We start from the raw sequence: 23,378 nt of genomic DNA, 5'->3' as shown, positions 1-23,378 counted from the left end.
AAATTGTCTAAATAAATTTGCACAAGACTAAAATTGTCAAACTTAGAAATAACAATACATTTCTTGAGTCGTGTTCAGATAGTTTTAGCCCAACTGGGATCTGAATAAGAGAATTTCACATTCATGGAGAGAAAATAGAGATATCCTCGATTTAGACTGACAGTTGCGCAATTAATTATGAAAAAATTAATTTAAAAAATATAATGGTATTTATACTCACAATTTTATAATAATTATGAAAATGTATTAAAATTTAAAGTTAATCCTATTTTTACAGTTGATGGAGGAATTAAATTATTATTTAATGGGTATAATAAGTAATTTGGTAAAAAATAATTATGATGGGGGTTAAAAGCTACAAATTTGCTCTAGCTTTGATGAAATGTGGTTCAGATTGAATTTAATCCAAAACTATAATTATCAAAAAAGGGTCAAACAACGGTAGAAATTGGGTAACATAGAGAGTATTTGAACAATATTTTAAAGTTGGATAGTTGATCGAATAAAAAAATTAACAGGTTGAAGGACACTAGTTCAATTGTTAGGTGAGTTGTGGTTGAACCAATAATATAATAATTATATCATAATAAAAATTAATATATTATAATAATAAATGAAACAGAAATACGCTCAGCTCAAGTAGAGGCCTAATTTAAAAGTAGGTCCAAGGAAAAACCCCTGAAGATGCAAGACCAAAAGGGAAAGACCTCCTAGAAGGTCCAGCCTAGGAGCCTATAGACAAGGTGAAAAAGTTGGGTCGTAGTAGAGGCCCGCTAGCTATTTATGAGGAAGAGACGTTAGCCACATAAGTTATGATGAAATGAGGAAATATGGGTGGATTACCTTTGTGTCTCAACAACTTCCTGAGAATTCAAAACTTATCTCTGTAGTCCTTTCAAGGTAACCCAACCTGCATAACTCTTTAGAGATCTCAATCAACTGCTTCTGCATTTGAGAAGGCATATCTGCCCTAGATCACCGACCCAAGTCCTAAGGGATCACATTTCGTCATATTCGGTGGGGGACTAATGCTATAAAAGCAAGTCTTGTGCCCTCAGTTGAGGTGAATGTCTTTTTACATGAAAACACGCATAAGCACACTGCTAAAAGCATTTTTACCAGTGATATTATTTTATCATCTATTAAGCACTCATTGCAATCTTATTTCCTCTTGTTTTTATCATTCTACGGTGATTACTGACTCAATTATTGGAGTGCTAATATTTTTTTTTTTCTTTTTGCAGGTCCTCTTCTCAGACTTGTAAGAAATTTAGCCCAAAGCTTGAGTCCAAAAGCTTCTTCTCTAAACAAGCATTTTGTGTTCACATGAATAAAAATACAAAAAATATTAAATTACTATAGGAATTAAAAGTATTCCAAAATTTATAGTCAAATTGGTATGTTAAAATTTTTAAGCCAAAAATAAAAAAGAAGAGTTGCATCAATAATAAAAATAGCTTAATATTTACCATTAAAATTAAGTTATTACTAAATTTTATGCCTCAGATAATTAGCATTCCTTGTTCTTAATATAATACATAAGTCTCATTCTATTTATTATGAATTCAATTAGCAACTTAGGTAATCATAAGACATAAAAATGTAGTTAAATTATGAGTTTAATGAGTTTGCTCATTTAATAATATATAATTCCAATAGTTAATATAATGTGCGTGTTGGTTTATAGGTATTTCCATATAAAATGTCATGAGTTCAATGTTACATTGTATTAATTTTTTAAAATTTTTAAAAATTAATGAACCGGCCAATTCACTTGATTTATGATTTGGTCATCGTAGGTTCAACTAGCAGTTTGAGTGGTCAAAAAAAAAAAAAAAATAGTTTTTAGCCTAGTACGACTTTATGGGTTTAATCAAAATATTTTATAAAGTGGGTAGCAGTTCAATCGGTCCGTGCTGAATTTTGAAACATTGCAACTGAATGTTAAAGACAAAAAAAATCAAAATAATTATTATGAAATAATATAAAATTATAGCAATATAAGCATTAGAGTTGAGAGGAAAGAAGAGTTTTTTCTTATATTATTTCTCCTTTATCGCAGTACAAAAGAAGTGGTCTATTTATAGGCTCCAAAATTACAACCAAAAGTCTCATATATGAATGACAAAAATTAATAATTTATGAGGAAATGTTAAGAGTATGAGAGATGAAAATGAAAATGCACAAACTCTAAATTCATAAAGATGTGTTATTTACATGTGAGTTTTTTTTTTTTCAAATAAAGAGTAGTTCAAAAATAACTCACAAGACAACTACATCTTTTCCCTCCATTAGATAACACTAACAAAAAAAAACAAAAATATTAGTGACAAATATTAAGTGATAATTTTAAAATTATCATTAAAAATATACTTTAAATAATTATAATTTTTATTTTATTAGAATATAATTATTAGTTAGAAACATAATATATTATTTTGTCACTATACACAGTTAATGATATATATATAATGACAAAACAAATATGATAATTAAATTTATTGTCACTAAATTATCATATAGATGTATCACTAATTGTTTATATTGACAATTAAAATACGTATTTTTTTACTAATTATCCTAACGACAAAAATTACTTAAATATTATCACAATTAAAATTATAAAAATCATTATAGTGATAAAATAAAAATTATTTTCACTTAATCAATTATAATATAAATTAGCACTTAATTTTCACCCATCCTTATTAATCACCCTACCAACTTTTTTTTTTTTTTTTTTTTGTCTTTTGTAAATCTTTTTGATCAATTAATCCACATATAGCAAAATCAAGAATTGGCTAAAATAACCCAAAAAAAAAAAAAAAAAAGAAAGAAAGAAAGAAAACAAGCCCACATACCCAATTCCAAATAAACTTGGGTAAAATATCAAAAAAAGAGAAAAAAAAAAAAAAAAAAAAAGGACTTATAGCACATCCATTGTGTGTATGATCATTCCTCCTCCTCAGCCAAAACCATTCTACTCAAGGGACTAGGGCCAAGCTTCTTCCTCCTCACACAACTTCTTCTCCTAATAATCTCCATCTCATTCCTCCTCCTCACTTGCATCATGGCTTCTTCCTCCACCACAAACCTCCTCATCAAGACATCATCCGTCAACGATTTTCCACGAAAAATCTTCCTCCCTTCCACGCTCATCGATATCATCCTCCCACTCGGGGTGCTTCTGAGTTCTTGTGGCGTGTGGATCAAGGGCTTCGACCTAGGGTAGCTGTAGCTCCTTCTGGGAGGGACGTCGGCCTGGAAAACCTCGGTGTAGGAGGAGATTGGGGCGCACAGACACACTCGAGTGAACGACGTTGCCACCCTCAAAGATGTGCATTTTCTTAGCTTCCTAGTAGAGTTTGTTGTGGGGTTGATGTCATTTGTTTTTGAGGTTGTTTTGTAGAGGTTGTCATTGTTGTTGGGAAATTGAGGAGGTTTTGGTAGGGTTTTCCATGACGTTGCCATCTCTATTGCTCTTTGGTACCAAGGTTTCCTACAACATTGGAACAAACACATCACGATAACATATATATAATTGGGTAAATTACATGCAAACATCCTACAATTTCGCCGACTTATAATTACAATCTCATTTAAAAAATTATTAATATTCCTTGATACTAACGTCTGTTCCATCCAACTTTGAACCCCCCCCCCCCCTTGTTAGGAGTCCATCAAAATTATGGTGAACCTCCAATTTATACCTTTGCGTAAACGAGAAATGAATTTTAATTTATTTTTTACCACTTTGGCGCAGAAAAAAATTCCTCATTATTTGGGATGTATTTGGAACTAAAAGAAGAGGTACTTTATTTCAATGTTTTATATATATATAGATCATCTTAAATTAAATCAGCCCAAAATAGGAAATTTTACATAGTAAAGGAAACTTTATTCAAATATTGTATTTGGAAACATAAATTCTCCGTCCACCCTGGAGTTATGAGATATAATTTAGACCCTGCACAGAGCTTTATGTGAGATCTAGCTGGAAAATACAAAATAACTGTTGTTTCAAAATATTAGTTGAGAGTCAGTGGTCTTAGATTATTAGTTTAAGTGAAAGAATACATAACTTTGAAACAAAATCTTGGTTTTCAAAGAAAATGAGAGTGACAGACATTTTATCTGCTTCTCGCATTTTTCATTTTTGTCGATGTGGGAATTGGGGAATTTATGACATTCTAGACATAATACATGCACACCCTCGTATGGTACGAGCACCCGCTTGTCTGGCCTTACATGATGGGATACCCACACACACATCCCTCTTACAAGCATCTGTAGAGCTCTAATACCCCTTATCACGAGTCTTAAAAAATTGATTGCTTAAAATTAAAAATAGCCCTTGATAAACCCCTCTTTCAACCGATTTGGGACGTCCAACTTATAACAAATAGCCATTTTGAGGATTAAGCATGCGGAAATCAAGATCCTCCCTGGAACACTACTCTTTACCAAATGCATCCAAATTTTCGTACCCATAAAAGCCCACCTACAATATTTATTGAACTACTCTAGAAATAGGCCTAAAACGAATGTTATCTCCCCATTGAAGTGTTATAAAAACCTTAAGCTCTACATTTCTCTAGTGAAATTTTTCCTCTAATTTCCAGCTTTTACAACATGGGATTCCTTTTATTTTCCAATTAAGAGTTTCTACAATACCTGGAAAGATTATGCATGTGGAAAATGCAAATCAAGAAAGAGAATGCCTATTTAATTACAAGGAACCAATTTAAAAGCAAATCAAGCTTAGCTAACAGACATGCAACTCATCATTAAGCTACACATACTTTGCACCAAGAATCACATAGCAATGTGTGTGTGTGTGTGAGAGAGAGAGAGAGAGAGCTTTATATATATATATATATATATATATTACCTTGAGTTTGATGAGTTCTTGGGATCTTGCATGAACAAAGGAGACAGAAGTGAGTGTGAGGGAGATGGAGAAGAAAGGGAGTTGAGATGGACATTTGTTGGGGGATGAAGAGAAGAAAGAAATCAGAAAGAATGAATGTGTGTGAGAGAGAGATGAGTGATAGGTTGGCAATGGCTATCTTTTGTGTTTTTTATATGCTTGCTTTAATGGTTTCCCAACTTTTTGCTATGGCACAAATCATTCCAACTGATTCACATTCAAATTTCAAAGCTAAACTTAAATCTCCGCTTTTTCACTATATTATATAATTACCAACTAGGCTTCAATATATCCATCATCAATATACATAAATACTTGATTTCTATATATATATATATATATATATATATATATATTATACTATATTATTTTTGTAATAAATAGCTTTAATTAGGATATACAATCGATATTAAATATAACTATTTTAAAAAAATTATACTTTTAGTCCCATAAAAAAAGGAGTTCAACACATTCAGTCTTATATTTTATAAAATTTTTAAAATAATTCCAAAATTAAGAAAATTAGACACATTTAGTCCTATGCTTTACAAGATTTATGAGACTAAATGTGTTGAGTTTTTTCAATTTTGGGATTATTTTAAAAATCTCGTAAAACATAGAACTAAATGTATTGAGTTTTTCTAATTTTGCGACTATTTTAAAATCTCATAAATTAAAGGTCTAAAAGTATTATACTCTTATTGTATGGAGCTAAAAGTGTAATTTCACTCTTTTTTTTACTATGGTAATATCGCTATAGAAAAAGATGATTGGTATTCTCATAATTTGTTATATTTGTTAAGTGATCATAATTTTACTTTTATTATAATAATGAGTTACATGATTTTAACAGTAATCATTATTTTACAAGAATTATCATTAATAATAGTTAGTGTCCGAAAAAATTGTGCATAAAAATAAGAAAATAAAAATGTCAACTTTAGAGAAGATTCACGTGATTTGATCTCGAAGTAAGTAAAAAATAAATAAAAGATAATTACACTGTGGTGACTGGTGATGTTAATTAATCACATGGATCCTATAATGTAATGATATTAGCATGTAAGATGGTTGGTAGACTAGTTAAAAAGGCTGCTTCTTGCTCGTGCTCTGTGACTTAATCATATGGGGTGAACTTATGTGCATGGTTTGGTTTATGTCTCCACATCCTAATTATACATTTGTATTAATTAACATCAATTAATTGTCAAAATAAGTTGCACATCATGATTATCTTTTCTAATCTTTCCTATTTTTACGGGATCCATAAAATAAATGATAATGGTATGTATATTAATGTCGAATTAAAGATAAATTTGTTGGGATAAAATAACATTACTGATTTTTTTTATTGTTATTAGTAATAGGATAATTTAACGATTATTGATGTATATATTAGTAATATTCACTTAGCCATATAATAAATATATATCCTACCGTACTATAAAACTTTCAATATCGCTATAAATACCCCATATATTATATCTGAATTTCATTAATAGGACAACTCATCACCCTTTCTCTCTCTCCAAATAATTCGCTCTCTCTATTGATGTCAGACTTGGCAATCAATTGTAAGCCGAAGGTAATTTTTTCATAGATCCTTTAATCTATAACCACATTACTGACGTCGTATGTGCCAAACCATTACCTTGACATTGAGTAGCAGAGTAGGTGTCAAGCTCGTGAAATTTAGGAGGTGGATACTACCCATAAAGCACAAGATAGTGGAGCAGGACAAACCCCACCACGTGAACAGTAGCCACCACATAGTGTAGCCCCTTCACCTCGTGAACAAACACCACTGCAGAGAGTGTCCCTCCCTCCCCATGAATAGGCACCACCTCCACCCCAAAGAGAATCCCCCATCCCCAAGGGGTGTTCCACCTAAGAAACTGTGATACAACTGGTGTAAGAAGTCTTATTGGCTCTTATTTGTGGTGCATTCACACGAGCGGCTGCTCAAGCGGTGACTCAATTTGCAACTCATCACCCCGTGAATCTGCCCCCTCATTCTTCTCATTGAAGTTGAGAGTTATCCTCAGCTCTTGAGGGAAGGAGCCAAGGCAAACCCAAGAGCAAATCCCCCCCAATCGCGACAACCCTTTGTACCCCTACCATTAATGGGAATCGATGATCCTTATCTGCTCTTGGCCGTAGCTCCTCCAAGATGAAACCTTTTCTCCTCTGCAATCCCACCCAAGGCACTTCCAACAGGCATTAAAGTATCAAATCTTTTCGAGTATGAAGGAAAGGAGACCCACAAGAACACTTGGACAAATTGTATGTTAAAATTGATTGGTATGGCTTCAGTGATGCCGCCTATTGCAAGGTATTTCGCACTACACTCTCCAAGCTTGCTCTAGCATGGTTCAATCAACTGCTTGATGGAACTATTTCCAACCTCGAGCTGTTGACCCAACATTTTGCATAACTTCTCCATAAATAAGAAAGTTAATAAACGACCACATACATGTTCACCATTTTCCAGAAGGAAGATGAACTATTAAGAGATTAAGTTCAAAAGATTTATGGAGGCTGTGCACGAGGTGTCTCATGTCAGCCATGAGTTCTTGGCCAGCATCATCCAACAAAACTTGCTGCTAAGAAGATTCAAAGAGTTTATAGATGGAAAATCCTCAGCAATTTAGAAAACTTGCTCCTACGATCACAAAAGTTTATTAGAATCGAGGAGCCCAATTATCCTCTGAATCTTGCATGTATGAAATGGAATGATGATTAATCCCATAACCATTATATGTTGTTTGATTTGATATATTTATTATTGTCTGATATCTCATATGATAATACAATCTTATATTTAGTTGAAAGGATTACAAAGTATGATCAAATGTAAAAAGATCAATAAATCTTTTTTTAAGTTATTTCCATTTAACATGAAAATTTGTAAATAATTACAAAAGATAAAATAATCTTCTCAATATTGATTGAAATACAATTTTTGAATAAAAAATTTTGTGGAATATTTTTTTTTCTATAAGACAGAAGTTCAAAACAAATATTCAATAGAAAAAAGAAAAAGAAAAACAACGGATATCTAATATTTTAATAATAGTATGGTGAAAATACTACTTTTTGAAATTTAATAACTAATCAAAAGTCAAATATTTTTTAAAAGTTAAAAAAAAAATAAACTAATATTTTTATCATATTTTATTATTAAATCATTATAAATGAAAATACATTCTTTTAAGCACGTGTATATATATATACTTTCACAAGTAAACAAAAAAAAAGAGAAAAACGAGATTTTCATGAAAGTGAAAAAGTCGAAGGGTATTTAGGCAACAACACTTTTTAATCCCCAATGCAAGATAGTATATACCTAGGCTGCCTCAAGACCTAAGATCTCGACTTGACAGAGGGTTCTTCCCAGGAGTCGGGCTAGGCCTGGAAAGCCCAACCATCCACAAGCATGGCTATTGACTCGTACGTGAAGGGGCCCAACAGCCACATGGAAGGATTTTCTGTAGACCAACTCAACCGAGATACCCATTTGTTGTTAGATAAGATTCTCGGAGATCTAGAATGCCCTATCCATCATAAGTACCCATAGGGTCCCAGTGATAAACCTCATCCCTTAGGGAAGGCACCCATCGCGTGGGAACTACCCCCTGAGAAGAGGGGGACTCGGTCGCATAAGAGGATAATTACTTGAGTCCAATGGGAGGCAGACTCTAACAGCTAGGGAGGTAACGTCATATTGACACTTGTACACGAGAAAATTTTAGCAGGATTATATGCGCTACAATTTTACTACTCATTTTTGCTTTTAATATTCCACAATTATCTTTTTACTATTATTTACTGATTTGAACATTGAAATGCTAACGTGCTCTTTAAAGTTTCTGTATTTTTTTTTTGAAAAAATTAATTGCATAAATGAGAATAAAATAATGTACAACAATATCAGTCCACTCAGCTATTACATTAAGTCCAAGTTGCAGTTCATCACTATGAATTCAAAATTTAATCTGCTCCAAAACAATTTAGTTTTATTTGTTTACTTTAACATTTTATTGTTTAATTCAGTTGATTTTGAGGTTAAGTTTTAAAATTTTGACTTCTCTTAATATACTAAGCATTTATTTGGTTGGGGTGAAAGTTGGTTTATAAGAAAAGTAGATATAAAAATATATGTATAAGGAAAAGTTTGATATTTGGTCAGTAAGAATAATTGCAGAAAAAATAAAACTGGATGAATGTGAAACCCCTCCGACCAATTTTGTTTCCATTCAAAATTGGGCAAAAAACAGAAAGTATAAACCTAGAAGACATAAAAGTACATATTTAATTTTTATGCACTCCAGTACCCATAAATATAATTTTCCTTCAATTCTTCACTTCCCACTGATAATACCGGTACATATTTTTTAGAAAAATTAAACCAAATCGTCGAAAAATTACTACATCGTCGATTACTGATAGTGACTTTTAATTTATGTAAACTGAATAATTTAGATTAAATGCACAATACTCATTTTGATGAATATTTTTATTAATAATAAAAAAGATCTTAGTTCTTGTTTGATGAATATCATACCTAATAAGATTTTAAACTTTTTATATGCTAAAAAAATTATTTTAACTTATTTTTTTGTTAACATAAAATAAAGATTAAAGGTTAATTAATAATGTTACAAAAATGAATTTTTTTTCTCAATCTATATTTCTTGTATCTAATAAAGGGAAGTATTCGAGATTTACTCTACTTTCGATCATACCAAGGAAAACTATTATTTCTTTTTCCCTTCCCCTTACCTTTTAACTCTCCCTCCCCCTTTCACTTCTCTTTTTCACTCGCTGAACCAAGAACCCTAAATGATTAAAATTGTATATTAAACTATTTATAATTTATGAACTTAAAATGAAAATTGTAAGAAATTAAAAAAAAATTGTTGGAGTATATATATATACAAAAAATTAAATTAAAAAAAGTAAAATTATATGTTTGGTCCTGTAATTTAGGTTGTTAGCACTTTTGGTCATGTAACTTACTCTATTTAGATATTTAATCTTTTTTTGACAAAGTTGGTTCTAAACATCTCGTATTTGGTCATTTTATGATAAATTTAGTCATGTATTGAAAATTTTGGTTCCTATCACACTGTAACAGGTCTCATTTTTTGTCCTATAACTATGCGTAATTAAGACCAAAATTGTCAATACAGGACTAAATTTGTCAAAAAATGATTAAATGTAAGATGCTCGAAACTAAATTCATAAAAAAGAAAAAGGGCTGAATATGTAAATAAAATGAGTTATAAGACCAAACGTACTAATAATCTAGAGTTACAGGATCAAAATTGTAATTTACCTTGAACAAATAAGTACTTGATCTATCAAATTGTCTGGTGCCCGATTAAATTAATACCTGCAGACTTAGGATCAAGATTAAGTAATGGATACCCGACCCGACGCTCACCCCTACTTGCTGCCATGAAGACTGGCCACATTGTGAGTGAAAGGCTGGAAGATGCGCCATAATTTCTATAGCTTCATAAATTAAAGAATATTGACTCAAAAATTTCAAGCTGGACTTGTTTTGAAAGACTCATATTTTAACAAATTTAGTACAGTAATTGTCCACAAAAAATTAAATCTACTAAAAAAGATAAAATATGAGATGTTCAAAATTAAATTTGTAAAAAAAAGATTAAATGTGTAAATAGAGTAAGTTATAGATCAAAAGTGTTAACGACTTGTAGGTACAAGACCAAAAGTATAATTTTGCATTGAAGTTAATAATTAATACATATTTAAAAAAATAAAAACTTTAAAATTAATATAATTTTATAAATATATTAGTCGTCACTGCACGCGATTCCAGCGAGCATATAAAAAAATTTTGTGATGTGAGATGAAGAGGAAAAAAAATTGATAAGAAAGAAAAAGGTCTATGAGAATAAAAAAAATGTAGGTGAGGTGAATTAAAAAAAATATATTGTAATTATAAGTTTATTAAAAATACAGAAGTTTGTTAAAGAAACAAATATGGAGAAATTTGCATAGAGAAACATGGAGTAGTGGGTGAGGGAATTTTTTCTTATAAAACTGTGAGATTATTAAAAAAATTTGAAACTATTATTATGACCAAATTTGTTTGAAGGGAAGAAATGAATTTAATGTTAAAGTTAAATATTTAAAAATTGATATGATAAAAGATTTTATTTTATAATATTATAGATAATAATATTAATATAACAAATACTATTCTTTTTATTTTAGAAAAATTCCATAAAACCTTCCTATGTTTTTCAAATTTAGCTAAAAATCCCTTGTGCTAAAAGAATTAGCAAAAATACCCATGTATTTTTCAAAATATTGCATACTCTCCCCTTCCGTTAGGTAAACCCTAACGGCATTAAATTTTTGCTAAATTGACCGTTATATCCTTCTTATAACAACCATTGATCTTTGGATGTAAAAAATAAACAATTGAGATCTTAAGTAATTTAAATATATTTTTTATTAATATATATTTATATATACGTTATATATAACGTAATATACTACTTTTCCGAAATCTTCCCTCTAAGATTTCACTGTCATATGGATGAATTTCCGGCCATGGTTTATACCATTCGAATCCTCTCCTTAAAACGAACATATCCATACCATCAATTTGAATTTTCATTAACCAGAGAGAGTGGGCTTCGAGCATGACCATCAAAACTTCTTGGCTTCGATTTGTCCCCGTTCGGATGAATTCCGGTCTGGGACCACAACCACTAGACTCGCATTGACCTGAAGATTCGAACGAAATCAACCTTGCTCATTTTTACCAAGTTTTTGTTGATATTCAAAAAATTTAAATTCATTTCTGCAAGTGAAGTTTCTTGTCATTGATTTGCTAGCATCTGTATGAATCACAGCTTGAGACTATCACCGTTCGACTTCTCTCATCCAAATGATTCCAACAAGGCCAAGCTTGCCCATTTTCATCACCGTCCGTGACGGAGGAGAAGAGAGATAAAAAAAAGTAAGTAAAATTATTTAATTTAACAAAATTTAAATATATATTAATAATTTAAATATAATATTTTATATAAGTTAAAACAATTTATATAATTTTTAGGTACTTTATATTTATTTAGTATATTTTATAAATAAATATTAAAATATATTTAAATTAAATAATAATTTAGTAAAAGTATTTAATTAAAAAAATTTAAAAATAATAAAATATTAAATGTTTAATTTACATATATATTAATAGTTTTAATTTAATATTTTATATAATTTAAAAATTGATATAAATTTTAGGTATTTTAAATATGTAGTATATTTTATAAATAAATATTAAAATATGTTCTAAATTAAATAATAATTTAATTTAGTAATAATATATAATATTGTAAGTAAGCTTTATTTATATTCAAATGAAATTATTTAATTTAATAAAATTAAAAATAGTAAAAAATATTAAATAGTTAATTTAAATATAACATTTTATATAAGTTAAAAAAATTAATATAATTTTTAGGTATTGTTATAAATATATTTTATAAATAAATATTAAAATATATTTAAATCAAATAATAATTTAATTAATATATAATATTATAAGTGATTTTTATTTATACTCAAATAAAAGAGGACATTTGCCCACTTAAAATTCTATTTTTGTGTCCTATGTTTGTGGGAGGATGTTAAGTTGTATATATAGTGGAGGAGAAGGGTATTTTAGACTATTATACTACCAAAAAAGCTGAAATAGGGTAAATGAAGGCCCCTACTCTCATTTCCACCTCGTGACCTTTCGTCAGTTTTAGATGGAGATCTTTTTTGCAGGATTTCAAAATTTATTGGGTCTTTTATGATTATTTATTTAACACGTGTGAATTTTATATAATTTGAACATAACACAGGGGGTATTATGCAATTTTCCCTTTTATTTTTGCACGCATATTTGTGTGATTAATTACGGGTTAAGTTAAAACTCAACGTATACTGTGGTAGATAAGTATGCGTGAATGTGGGTATCTCACTATTCATAAATTCTTTACTGAATTTTTTCAGCAAAACCCGAAATCGTTGCAGAGGTAGGGGAGGCTGATTTGCGATTTTGAACTATTTCCCTGTCTTGCGTGAATTCTCTGCACAGAAGAAGCTCATGGGTGGAAAGGCGGCTGCTTCTGCGATTCATCTGATCCGTCAAATGATGCTGTTTTCTTGTTTCGTTAAATGCTCAGAATGCGCCCGCAGCCTTGTGTTTTTGAGTTTAATAAACTACTGACCTCTATTGTCAAGATGAAAAAACTACAATTGGCTGTTATTCGTAGAGGATTTGCTGCGAACAAGAGAGGTACTGTAACTTCTCCATTCTCTTTTGTCTCTTCATCTTTTCATAACCTCAGCCACAAAAATAGGCCGTCTTCGCCTAAACCCAGAATAGATTTCAGTTGTATTCATGAAGTAGATGATGCTGTTTTCTTGTTTCGTCAAATGCTCAAAATGCGCCCACAGCCTTCTGTTGTTCAATTCACCAAATTGTTGAATGTTGTTGTCAAGATGAAACAATACCGTGTTGCCCTTAATGTATTCGACGAAATGCGTCAATCGGGTGTCCCTGTCAACCAGTGGACAATGAATATTGAAATTAATTGCTATTGCCTTCTCAATCGAGTAGACTTTGCATTTGCTATCTTGGGCAGCTTCTTCAAGTGCGGTTACAAGCCAGATGTCACTACTTTCACCACCCTTATAAAAGGGCTCTTTTTAGGTGATAAAGTCGTTGAGGCAGAAAAATTATTCAAAAAGTTATTGAGGCTGAAACTCTGTGAACCTGATGAAGTTACTATTCTTACTGTGATAAATGGGCTATGCAAAGCTGGACACACTCTCACTGCATATGATTTGCTTGGGTTATTTGAAAAGACAAGCTTCAAACCTAATGTTTATTCTTATAACACAGTGATTGACAGTTTGTGCAAGGATCGCATGGTTGATGATGCACTCCAGCTCCTAGCCAAAATGATTGACAAGGGTATTGCACCCGACATTGTAACGTATAGTTCAGTGGTTCAAGGTTTGTGCAATTTCGGTAGATGGAAAGAGGCGAAAGACTTAATTACTGAAATGGTGGATCACAAGATATCTCTAGATGCGATTATTTTTAATATATTGGTGGATGCATTTTGCAAAGAAGGACTGGTCAAAGAGGCTGAAGATGTTGTTGAAATTATGATGCAAAGAAACATTTCTCCTGATGTTGTCACGTACACTACTCTCGTAGATGGTTACAGCTTGGTTGGGCAAATTGATAAAGCAAGAAAACTACTTGACTCCATGCCAGGTAAAGGTTTGAAGCCTTGTATCATCAGCTATTGTAGCTTGATCAATGGATATTGCAAGAATGGAAAGGTAGAGGAAGCTTGGGGCCTTTTCCTCGAAGTTCCTCGTAAAGGGTTACATTACAATGTAGTTACCTATAACACCATGCTACAAGGATTATTTCGTGCAGGTAGATGTGCTCATGGATTGAAGCTTTTCAAAGATATGCAAGCTCAGCAACTAATTCCGAATTTAATGACTTACAATACCTTGTTGAATGGCTTGTGCATGAACAAGCAGATTACTGAAGCATTTTCTTTCCTGCATATAATGGAAGTCCAAGGTGTTAATCCTAATATAGTCACATACGGTATACTGATCCATGGGTTGTGCAAGGATGGTAAACATGAGATTGCAAGAAATCTTTTCAATGACCTTCCTTCCAAAGGTTTGCAACCCGATGTTCAGATATATACAACCATTATTGGTTCGCTTTGTCAAGAAGAACTTGTAGACGAGGCAAAACTTTTGCTTCTAGAAATGGAAAAAAGTGGCAGTTCACCCAATATTATTACATATGAAGTTATAATCAAGGAGTTGCTTAAAAGGAATAAGCTTTCTGAGGCAAAGACATTCTTGGATGAAATGTCTACACGGGGACTCTTACTAAATTCTGCTGAAGGTATCAATATCAATCTTGGTGTTGTTACTCGTTAGAAAGAGTTGCATGTCATTGCTTGTTACATTATCTATTTTCTCTCTGAAAGTGTAAAATGACAAACTTTCTGGATCTCAAACTGCTGACAGTGCTAATTCTTGATGTATGCTATAGCATATGTATAATACGTGCGAAATAATTTACTTGTATCGTGTGCAATCTTCTTTCCTACCTTTTTAATAAGGTCACTTTTATTCATAATTTTACAGTGAAGTACATTCCACAGCGAGTCTTATTTTCTATTTGATAATTCGTTGCAGTGTTGTTCTGCATATACGTTATCTCAGTGAGTCTCCTATTGTTCATGCGAACTGTATTGGCCTCTGTTATATGTAAAAACATAGGATGGTAGATGAGGAGATATGATATCTTGTGATTAGAGGAGGCCCTCCATCATCTTGATTAGGAATGCTAATAGTGTCTGAGCTGACCTCAGGTTGAAAACACAAGTAAAATAGATAAGCATTTCTCCTAGTAAAGACTTTTAGAAAATTTATGTAGCACCATAAGCCTAATGCTAACATTTCCATTTAAAAGGTTATTAGAAATTTTTAGATCTTTTGTTGTTGTCATTTATTTACTAGTAGAATTTTAGTATCAAATCAACATAACACACAAGTTTTAATTAAGATTTTTAAGGGAAATGTTTAAAGAAGAATAGAACCCATATGTCCTATAAATCCCAAATATTCTTAAATATAGTAAACAAACGTAGCATGAGTATTGCTGTAAAACGTAAGATTATGAATGACCATTAATACACATTCAATAATATTTATATGTTTTATTTTATTAAATGTAAAGTATTAATAAAAATATTAGTACACTGTCATTTAATATATTATTATCACATTGAGGCGTACGGTATTGAAAATGTATAAAGAAAAACAGTGAAAGATTATGAAATTCTATTTTTAGTATTTCCCTTTTGATTATTTTATAATACATTATCAGCACGAGTAGTTTCTACTCTTTTACGAGGGAGAATTTCATTAAGTTGGTTGTTATTATTCAAAAATATCATGTTGAATAATTTGACAAATCTTGAATTTGTTACTCTAAACATTACTGGTAATAATTATACATCATGGATGCTTGATGTTGAGATTCCCTTCATCATAAGCGCGAAAAGGATCAACTTTTGCATCAAGTGATCGAACAACCATAGGAGTACTTAAATGATGAGCATAATCCATGTTAAAGTGTTTCAGCACTTTCTGCATATAAAGGGATTAGTGAATTAAAATACCTTATAACATGTGTTCAATTTGTAATTCAAGCCACTTTTTCGAAGGTCTTTCATTTCAAATTATTCTTTAAGACACTTGCACTTTTTGTGAGCTCTACTAAATTTCCAATAAGATTTAAATCATCGACATATACTATAACTAAAGCGAATTGGATTGGTAATTTTCTTAAAGGTTAGATACATTTTGCACTCCTAAAGTATGTTACCTTTATCAATTACCCCTAAACTAAATAAACCTTCACTAAATGTTTCAAATTTGAGTGCATAAATAGCCGTATTGATAATTAGCAAAATGTTAGAATTCACAAATTTTAAATTAACAAACAAAGATGCATTTTTTCATATTAAAAATTTTCCAACTGGTATTTTACTACCCGAACCCAAAAAAATTATTACTATAGATGTGCGGTTAAGTCTGGATCTAATGTAAAAAGATTAGGTATAGATATGGGTTATAATTATCAAAATGGGTTTAGGTCTGGATTTGGGTCAATACTCCAATTGACAGGCGTAACATGTTGGACCTAAGGTTAGGTTAAGGAATGAAATTGTAGTGGTGTTCACGGTGCAATCTCTGTTTTTTTAAAGCTATTTTCAAATTGAATTTTAGTGCGATTTTTGGCGGTTTAACAGTTTTAATACTTATAATAAAAATAAGACGTTAAAATTAACAAAAATAAAAAAATCTTGTATGTAGCAAGCAAGAAAAACAAATATTATGCATCATAAACAGTCAACACTCTCCACAACTTTAAGCAGATTAAAATATAAGATTATATATATTCAATAAGAAAACACTTAATCCGTCAAGAGTCGGTTTTAGAGTGAACCAAAAAAAAAAAAAGACAAAACAAAAAAGGCAGTAAGAGAGAAAAGAGAGAAGAGGAAAAGGGGGACAAAAAATAATAAGGGAAATAAAATGGATGAAAAATTGGTCGATCATCAAATGAGTTTAAAATTTAAATGGGTTTAAAGAATTAAATATACTTTTGTTTTGTATAAAATCCAAATATAAATTTTTAAAAAAGAGGCTTTGAATGTGGATCTTTGATAATATATGAATTTTGGGATTATATATTCGAATATAAAATTCTTCTAAAAAAGTAATTATTTTATCAAATTTTTATATATATAATTTAAAAAATTATATATATATAGCGGTGCAGTGCGGTTTTTTTTAAATTCTAAATTAAAATCAAACTAATAGTGCGCGCGATTTTACTCCAAATTTAGATTGCAGTTTGAAAAAAAGATCATGAAAAACAGTCCGGATTCGGTTTAGTTTGGATGGTTTTGGGCGGTTTTAATTTTTATTTTTTATCACCCCTATGAAATAGAGTTACTATATGGAAAGACAAAAAAAGAATTACCTCATTAACTCTCAAATTATATGACTTGATATTTGAATACCAAAACAGTAGGTTCGACGATCACGTGCAATATTTTTATCATTAAAATATATTTAGTGTAATGCACAAACACGAATTTATAAATTTATTTTAATTTAAAAGTACTAACATTGATCTTATCAATATCTGATTAATTCAATATTAATTTATTAACACCATATAAATGAATAAAAATTAAAGTAAAATTGATTGATCTTATCAATATGTGATTAATTCAATATTGATTTTGGGCAAAATTATTTAAATAATATAAAAAATAAAATAAAATTACAAAAGTAATGTTGTTTTGAGACTCTTAAAGAATTAGGCACCTGCCATTTTATTAAAAAATAAAATAAAATTTTTGAGGCACCGCGATTTCGTATTCCGGTGCCTTTTTTTATTTTAAAAAAACAAAAAATCAGTGCCATTTTCTATATATATAAAAAAAAAAAATTGGATGTTTTTTTCCCTAAAAATTATGTCTATTTCATTTTCAAATTAATTATACACATGGTTTAGCAATTAATATAATTCAGATGGTAAATCAATTTAGATAGTTAATAATATGTGTAAACTACATTAATATTTTTCGAGATTAGATTAAATTACACAAATACCATTTGTATTTTTTTTATTAAAGTAACATTATTTTTTCTTATAAAAATATATTCTAATAATAATAATAATTTTTTGCTCGGTATCATTACTTCAATTAAGTGACACAATATAATTGTTGTAAGTTTGAATTTTATTTCTTTTAAAATATAAGTTACGAATAAATTGGCTCTTAAATGTTTTAATTGGTCATTTACCTTCTTATTATATTACGTCGTTTTGAATAATAATTTAATTGTGTATGTATATTATCATCTTTCATTTCTTCTTTTGTTTTTTTTAGTAAATTACAGCGAGTTCTATTAAAATTTGGTATAATTATAAATACCCTTTTATTATTTGAAAATTGTCACTAATACCCCTGATTTTAACAGCCGTATAATAATTAGATCAATTTATTATTTTTCAAAACAATGTAATATAATAAGAAGGTAAATGACCAATTAAAATATTTAGGAGCCAATTTATTCCTATTTATATTTTAAAAGAAATAAAATTAAAACTGATAGCAATTATATCGTGTAACTTAATTGGAGTAACGATACCGAACAAAAAATTATTATTATTATCAAAATATATTTTTATAGAAAAAAATAATTTTAATAAAAAAATACAAACGGTATTTGTGTAATTTGATCTAATCTCAAAAAATATTAATATAATTTACCATATTATTAACCATTTAAATTGATAAACCATCTGAATTAATTGATAAATAATGTATATTATTTATTTGAAGATAAAATAGACACAATTCTTAGGGACAATAACATTCAAGATTTTTTTTTTTATATATATAGAAAATGGCAACTGAATTTTTGTTTTTATTTTTAAATAAAAAAAGGCACCGCGGTACGAGACCGCGGTGCCTCTAAAATTTTGTTTTTTTTTTTAATAAAATGGCTAATTCTTTAAGAGTCTCAAAACTATATTACTTTTGTATTTTATTTTTTTTATATTATTTACATAATTTTGCCTTAATTTTGAACTATTTCCCTTTCTTGCTTGAATTCTCTGCACAGAAGAAGCTCATGGGTGGAAAGGGGCTGCTTCTGCGATTCATCTGATCCGTCAAATGATGCTGTTTTCTTGTTTCGTCAAATTCTCAGAATGCGCCCGCAGCCTTGTGTTTTTGAGTTTAATAAACTATTGACCTCTATTGTCAAGATGAAAAAACTACAATTGGCTGTTATTCGTAGAGGATTTGCTGCAAACAAGAGAGGTACTGTAACTTCTCCACTCTCTTTTCTCTCTTCATCTTTTCATAATCTCACCCATAAGAATATGCCCTTTTCTCCAAACCCCAGAATAGATTTCAGTTGTATTCATGATGTAGATGATGCTGTTTTCCTGTTTCGTCAAATGCTCAGAATGCGCCCACAGCCTTCTGTTGTTCAATTCACCAAACTGTTGAATGTTGTTGTCAAGATGAAACAATACCGTGTTGCCCTTGATGTATTCGACGAAATGCGTCAATCGGGTGCCCCTGTAGACGAGTATACATTGAATATCGTGGTTAATTGCCATTGCCTTCTCAATCGAGTAGACTTTGGATTTGCTATCTTGGGCAGCTTCTTCAAGTGCGGTTACAAGCCAAATGTCACTACTTTCACCACACTTATAAAAGGGCTCCTTTTAGGTGATAAAGTCGGCGAGGCAGAAAAATTATTCAAAAAGTTATTGAGGCTGAAACTCTGTGAACCTGATGAAGTTACTATTCTTACTGTGATAAATGGGCTATGCAAAGCTGGACACACTCTCACTGCATATGATTTGCTTCGGTTATTTGAAAAGACAAGCTTCAAACCTAATGTTAAAACTTATAGCACAGTAATTGATAGTTTGTGCAAGGATCGTATGGTTGATGATGCGCTCCAGCTCCTAGCCAAAATGATTGACAAGGGCATTTCACCCGATATTGTCACATATAATTCTATACTTCAGGGTTTGTGCAATTTCGGTAGATGGAAAGAGGCGAAAGACTTAATTACTAAAATGGTGGATTACAAGATATCTCTAAACGTGATTACTTTCAGTATATTGGTAGATGCATTTTGCAAGGAAGGACTGGTCAAAGAAGCTGAAGATGTTGTTGAAATTATGATGCAAAGAAACATTTCTCCTGATGTTGTCACGTACACTACTCTCGTAGATGGTTACAGCTTGGTTGGGCAAATTGATAAAGCAAGAAAACTACTTGATTCCATGCTAGGTAGGGGCTTGAAGCCTTCTATCATGAGCTATAATAGCTTGATCAATGGATATTGCAAGAAGGGAAAGTTAGAGGAAGCTTGGCGCCTTTTCCTCGAAGTTCCTCATAAAGGGTTAGATTACGATGTCATTATATATACCACCATGCTACGTGGATTATTTCGTGCAGGTAGATGTGCTCATGGATTGAAGCTTTTTAAAGATATGCAAGCTCAGCAGCTAATTCCCAATTTAGTAACTTACAGTACCTTGTTGAATGGCTTGTGCATGAATAAGCAGATTGGTGAAGCATTTTCATTACTACAGATAATGGAAGAGAAAGGTGTTAACCCTGATATAACCACATATGGTATACTCATCCATGGATTGTGCAAGGATGGAAAACTTGAGATTGCAAGAAATCTTTTCAATGGCCTTCCTTCGAAAGGTTTGCAACCCAGCGTTCAGATATATACAACCATTATTGGTTCACTTTGTCAAGAAGGACTTACAGAGGAAGCAAAATGTTTGTTTAAAGAAATGGAAAAAAGTGGTTGTGCACCCGATAGTGTGACTTACTGTGTTATAATCAGGGGGTTGCTTAATAGGAACGACCTTTCTGAGGCAAAGACATTCTTGGATGAAATGTGTAGACGAGGACTCTCAAGTATCACTTTGAAGCCGTGAATATCAATTTCGGCGTTGTTGCTCATTAGAAAGGCGAGGTTACCAATATACCACCAAATAAATAAAAACAAGTTTGTTGCTGAAAAATCTGTTTCAACGACATTGCATTCATCTGACATGTGAAACATTGTGTTGGAGGGTAATGATGCTGATTGTTTGAGGTATTTTGGTAGCACCAGTTTCAGCATGAAGCATCTGGTTTACATTGTTTGGCCTGGAAGTTCCTGATGCTATGTGCCGTATACTGAATCATTTATTATGTTTTATATGTACTTGTCGCATTACAGTGATGTATTGGTTACGATAATTCTCACTTTCAATGAGACAATTTGTTGAAGTGTAGGCCACATCTTGATTTTATATGCATTCGTGTTAATGCAATCTCAGTGAGTCTCCTGGTGTTGATGAGGTCTGGATTGGCATTCTTCATCTTTGTTATCTGAGAGAGTCTCCTGGTGTTGATGAGGTCTGGATTTGAGTTTGTTATGTGTAAAAACAAAGGATGCCAGCTGAGGAGATATGATATCTTGTGATTAGAGGAGCCCCTTATCTATATCTATATTTATATTCTATCTATATCTATATCTATATATTACATTATTATTATGTTATATATATATATTATATTATTATTATATATAAAAGTGCCAATCCCCCTAAACTTTCTTTCTTTTTTTGATTTGCCTAAATGAACCTTATTATATTAATATTTCTAGGGGTGATTTTGTGAGTTATGTGAATATAATTCATATTAAATACTTTTCACATTACTATATTTACTCTTATTGATTATTGCTTTTTCCATTGCAATGTTTATTCTTAATAATTATTGTTTGCCTGATAATTATATCTAGATTTAATTCATTTATTAGAATGAAAAAAATTCCTTATAATAATACAAGTGGAAAAGGCTACAACTATAATTTTCCACTTGCCCAATTAATAAAAAAGGCACCAAAATCTTATTTCAAAAGTCATAATTTTAAAATATGGAGTAATATAAATGGTGATTTTTTTTTTTTATAAATATAAGGATGAAAAGTAAATAATACCATATAGCGAATTAATATAGAACCTACAGGCAGTTAAAAAAAAAGAAGATCACGAATAAAGAAATCACATGAAAATTTTAATATTGCCATTAATTTTATACTTTCAAGCGACAATAGTTTATCTACTGGAAATGAGATTCACAGTGACAATCCTACTTATGTAGGCGTTAGTCTATTTTTGTAGTAGTACGTGTATGTTGTTTTATTATTCCACCTAAAGTCGTTGACTGGTTTAGAAATCTTGTTATATTGTGTATCGAGTGTTGTAATAGTTTATTGCTTATTATAGAGACATCGTTGTATTTAAAAAAAAAAAAATAACAACAACAAATCTATATATATAGTTATCATTAAAAAAACATCTAATGACACATATATAAGGGCAACAAATTAATCATAATTACTATATTGTGTTTACAATATAAATGTATCACTAATATTTACAGTGATAATTCTATGCATGATTTTTGTCATTAATAATTATATTAGTGATAAAATTTTGTTTAATAAATATATTTTTAGTGACAATTTTAAAATTATTAACATTATTTTTATTGCAGCGGGGTGACCTAAGTCAATCATGTCCCATCACCAATATGTAATTGTAGTTCAAAGAATTTCTCTTTTTAGCATTTTGTATTTTAAATTCAACTAATTTTTTTAACTGGAAAAGATATAGTTTAATTACAATAAATTAAAATATAATTGGTAAGTTTAATATTTCAGATTTTATTACATTTGACATATTTAAAGCTAAGTAAAGAATGAGTGTAACAAATATATATAAGACTTTCATGTAAAACTTTTTATTATTTGACAATAAAATTTAAGTTATAACTACTTAATGTTTTAGATAAAAGAGAATAGTAATTACATATCCATTTTATGAATATTATTTTTTTTAAAGTATGACGCCTATATTTATTCATCTTGTTCCTAAAAGTGTTTAACTTTAAGTTAAGCATATAGATTGTTAATTTCTTTAAAGCATATAAGAGTGTTGAGATATCATATTTCTTATGTATTTGTGTTATATATATATATATTTATACTTTTACTTTTCAAAAGTTTTTTTTTGTTAACTTATTGTACGCATTCATTACTTAACTTTGAGTACGTAAAATATAATAAAATTTAGAACTACTTAACTTACTAATTATATTTCAATTTATTATAATTAAAATATATTTCTTCAATTAAGAAATCCTTTGAACTACAAATATATATATATATATATATATAAGGACAA

The 23,378-nt window shown here is 30.2% G+C and overlaps 2 protein-coding genes across 2 annotated transcripts; one reads left to right on the top strand and one right to left on the bottom strand.

The window, feature by feature from the left end:
- Window positions 1–2,766: 2,766 nt before the first annotated feature.
- LOC105171956 (Serine/Threonine-kinase) lies at window positions 2,767–5,059 on the bottom strand. The gene is made up of 2 exons (XM_011093239.3): window positions 4,892–5,059; window positions 2,767–3,499 (listed from the first exon to the last, which is right to left on the bottom strand). Exons 1-2 carry the CDS (start codon window positions 4,921–4,923, stop codon window positions 2,953–2,955), a joined length of 579 nt encoding a protein of 192 aa, XP_011091541.1. The 5' UTR covers window positions 4,924–5,059; the 3' UTR covers window positions 2,767–2,952.
- A 7,827-nt stretch (window positions 5,060–12,886) lies between these two features.
- Window positions 12,887–21,419, top strand: LOC105171960 (uncharacterized). The gene is made up of 2 exons (XM_088886251.1): window positions 12,887–14,941; window positions 19,191–21,419. The coding sequence occupies exons 1-2, from the start codon at window positions 13,139–13,141 to the stop codon at window positions 21,075–21,077; spliced, it is 3,690 nt and encodes a 1,229-aa protein (XP_088742377.1). The 5' UTR covers window positions 12,887–13,138; the 3' UTR covers window positions 21,078–21,419.
- The last annotated feature ends 1,959 nt before the right edge of the window (window positions 21,420–23,378 follow it).

This window comes from Sesamum indicum, linkage group LG10 (assembly GCF_026168435.1).
Source record: "Sesamum indicum cultivar Baizhima isolate 11 linkage group LG10, ASM2616843v1, whole genome shotgun sequence".
Lineage (NCBI taxonomy): Eukaryota > Viridiplantae > Streptophyta > Magnoliopsida > Lamiales > Pedaliaceae > Sesamum > Sesamum indicum.
This window is presented reverse-complemented; position numbering and strand designations above follow the sequence as displayed.

Coding starts and splice junctions, on each gene's coding strand:
- LOC105171956 (XM_011093239.3), bottom strand. CDS start 4,923: ATGCAAGATCCCAAGAACTCATCAAACTCAAG. Junction 3,500..4,891: donor AAGAACTCATCAAACTCAAG/GTAATATATATA, acceptor CCAATGTTGTAG/GAAACCTTGGTACCAAAGAG.
- LOC105171960 (XM_088886251.1), top strand. CDS start 13,139: ATGCTCAGAATGCGCCCGCAGCCTTGTGTTTTTGAGTTTAATAAACTA. Junction 14,942..19,190: donor ATCTTGGTGTTGTTACTCGT/TAGAAAGAGTTG, acceptor TAATTTTGAACT/ATTTCCCTTTCTTGCTTGAA.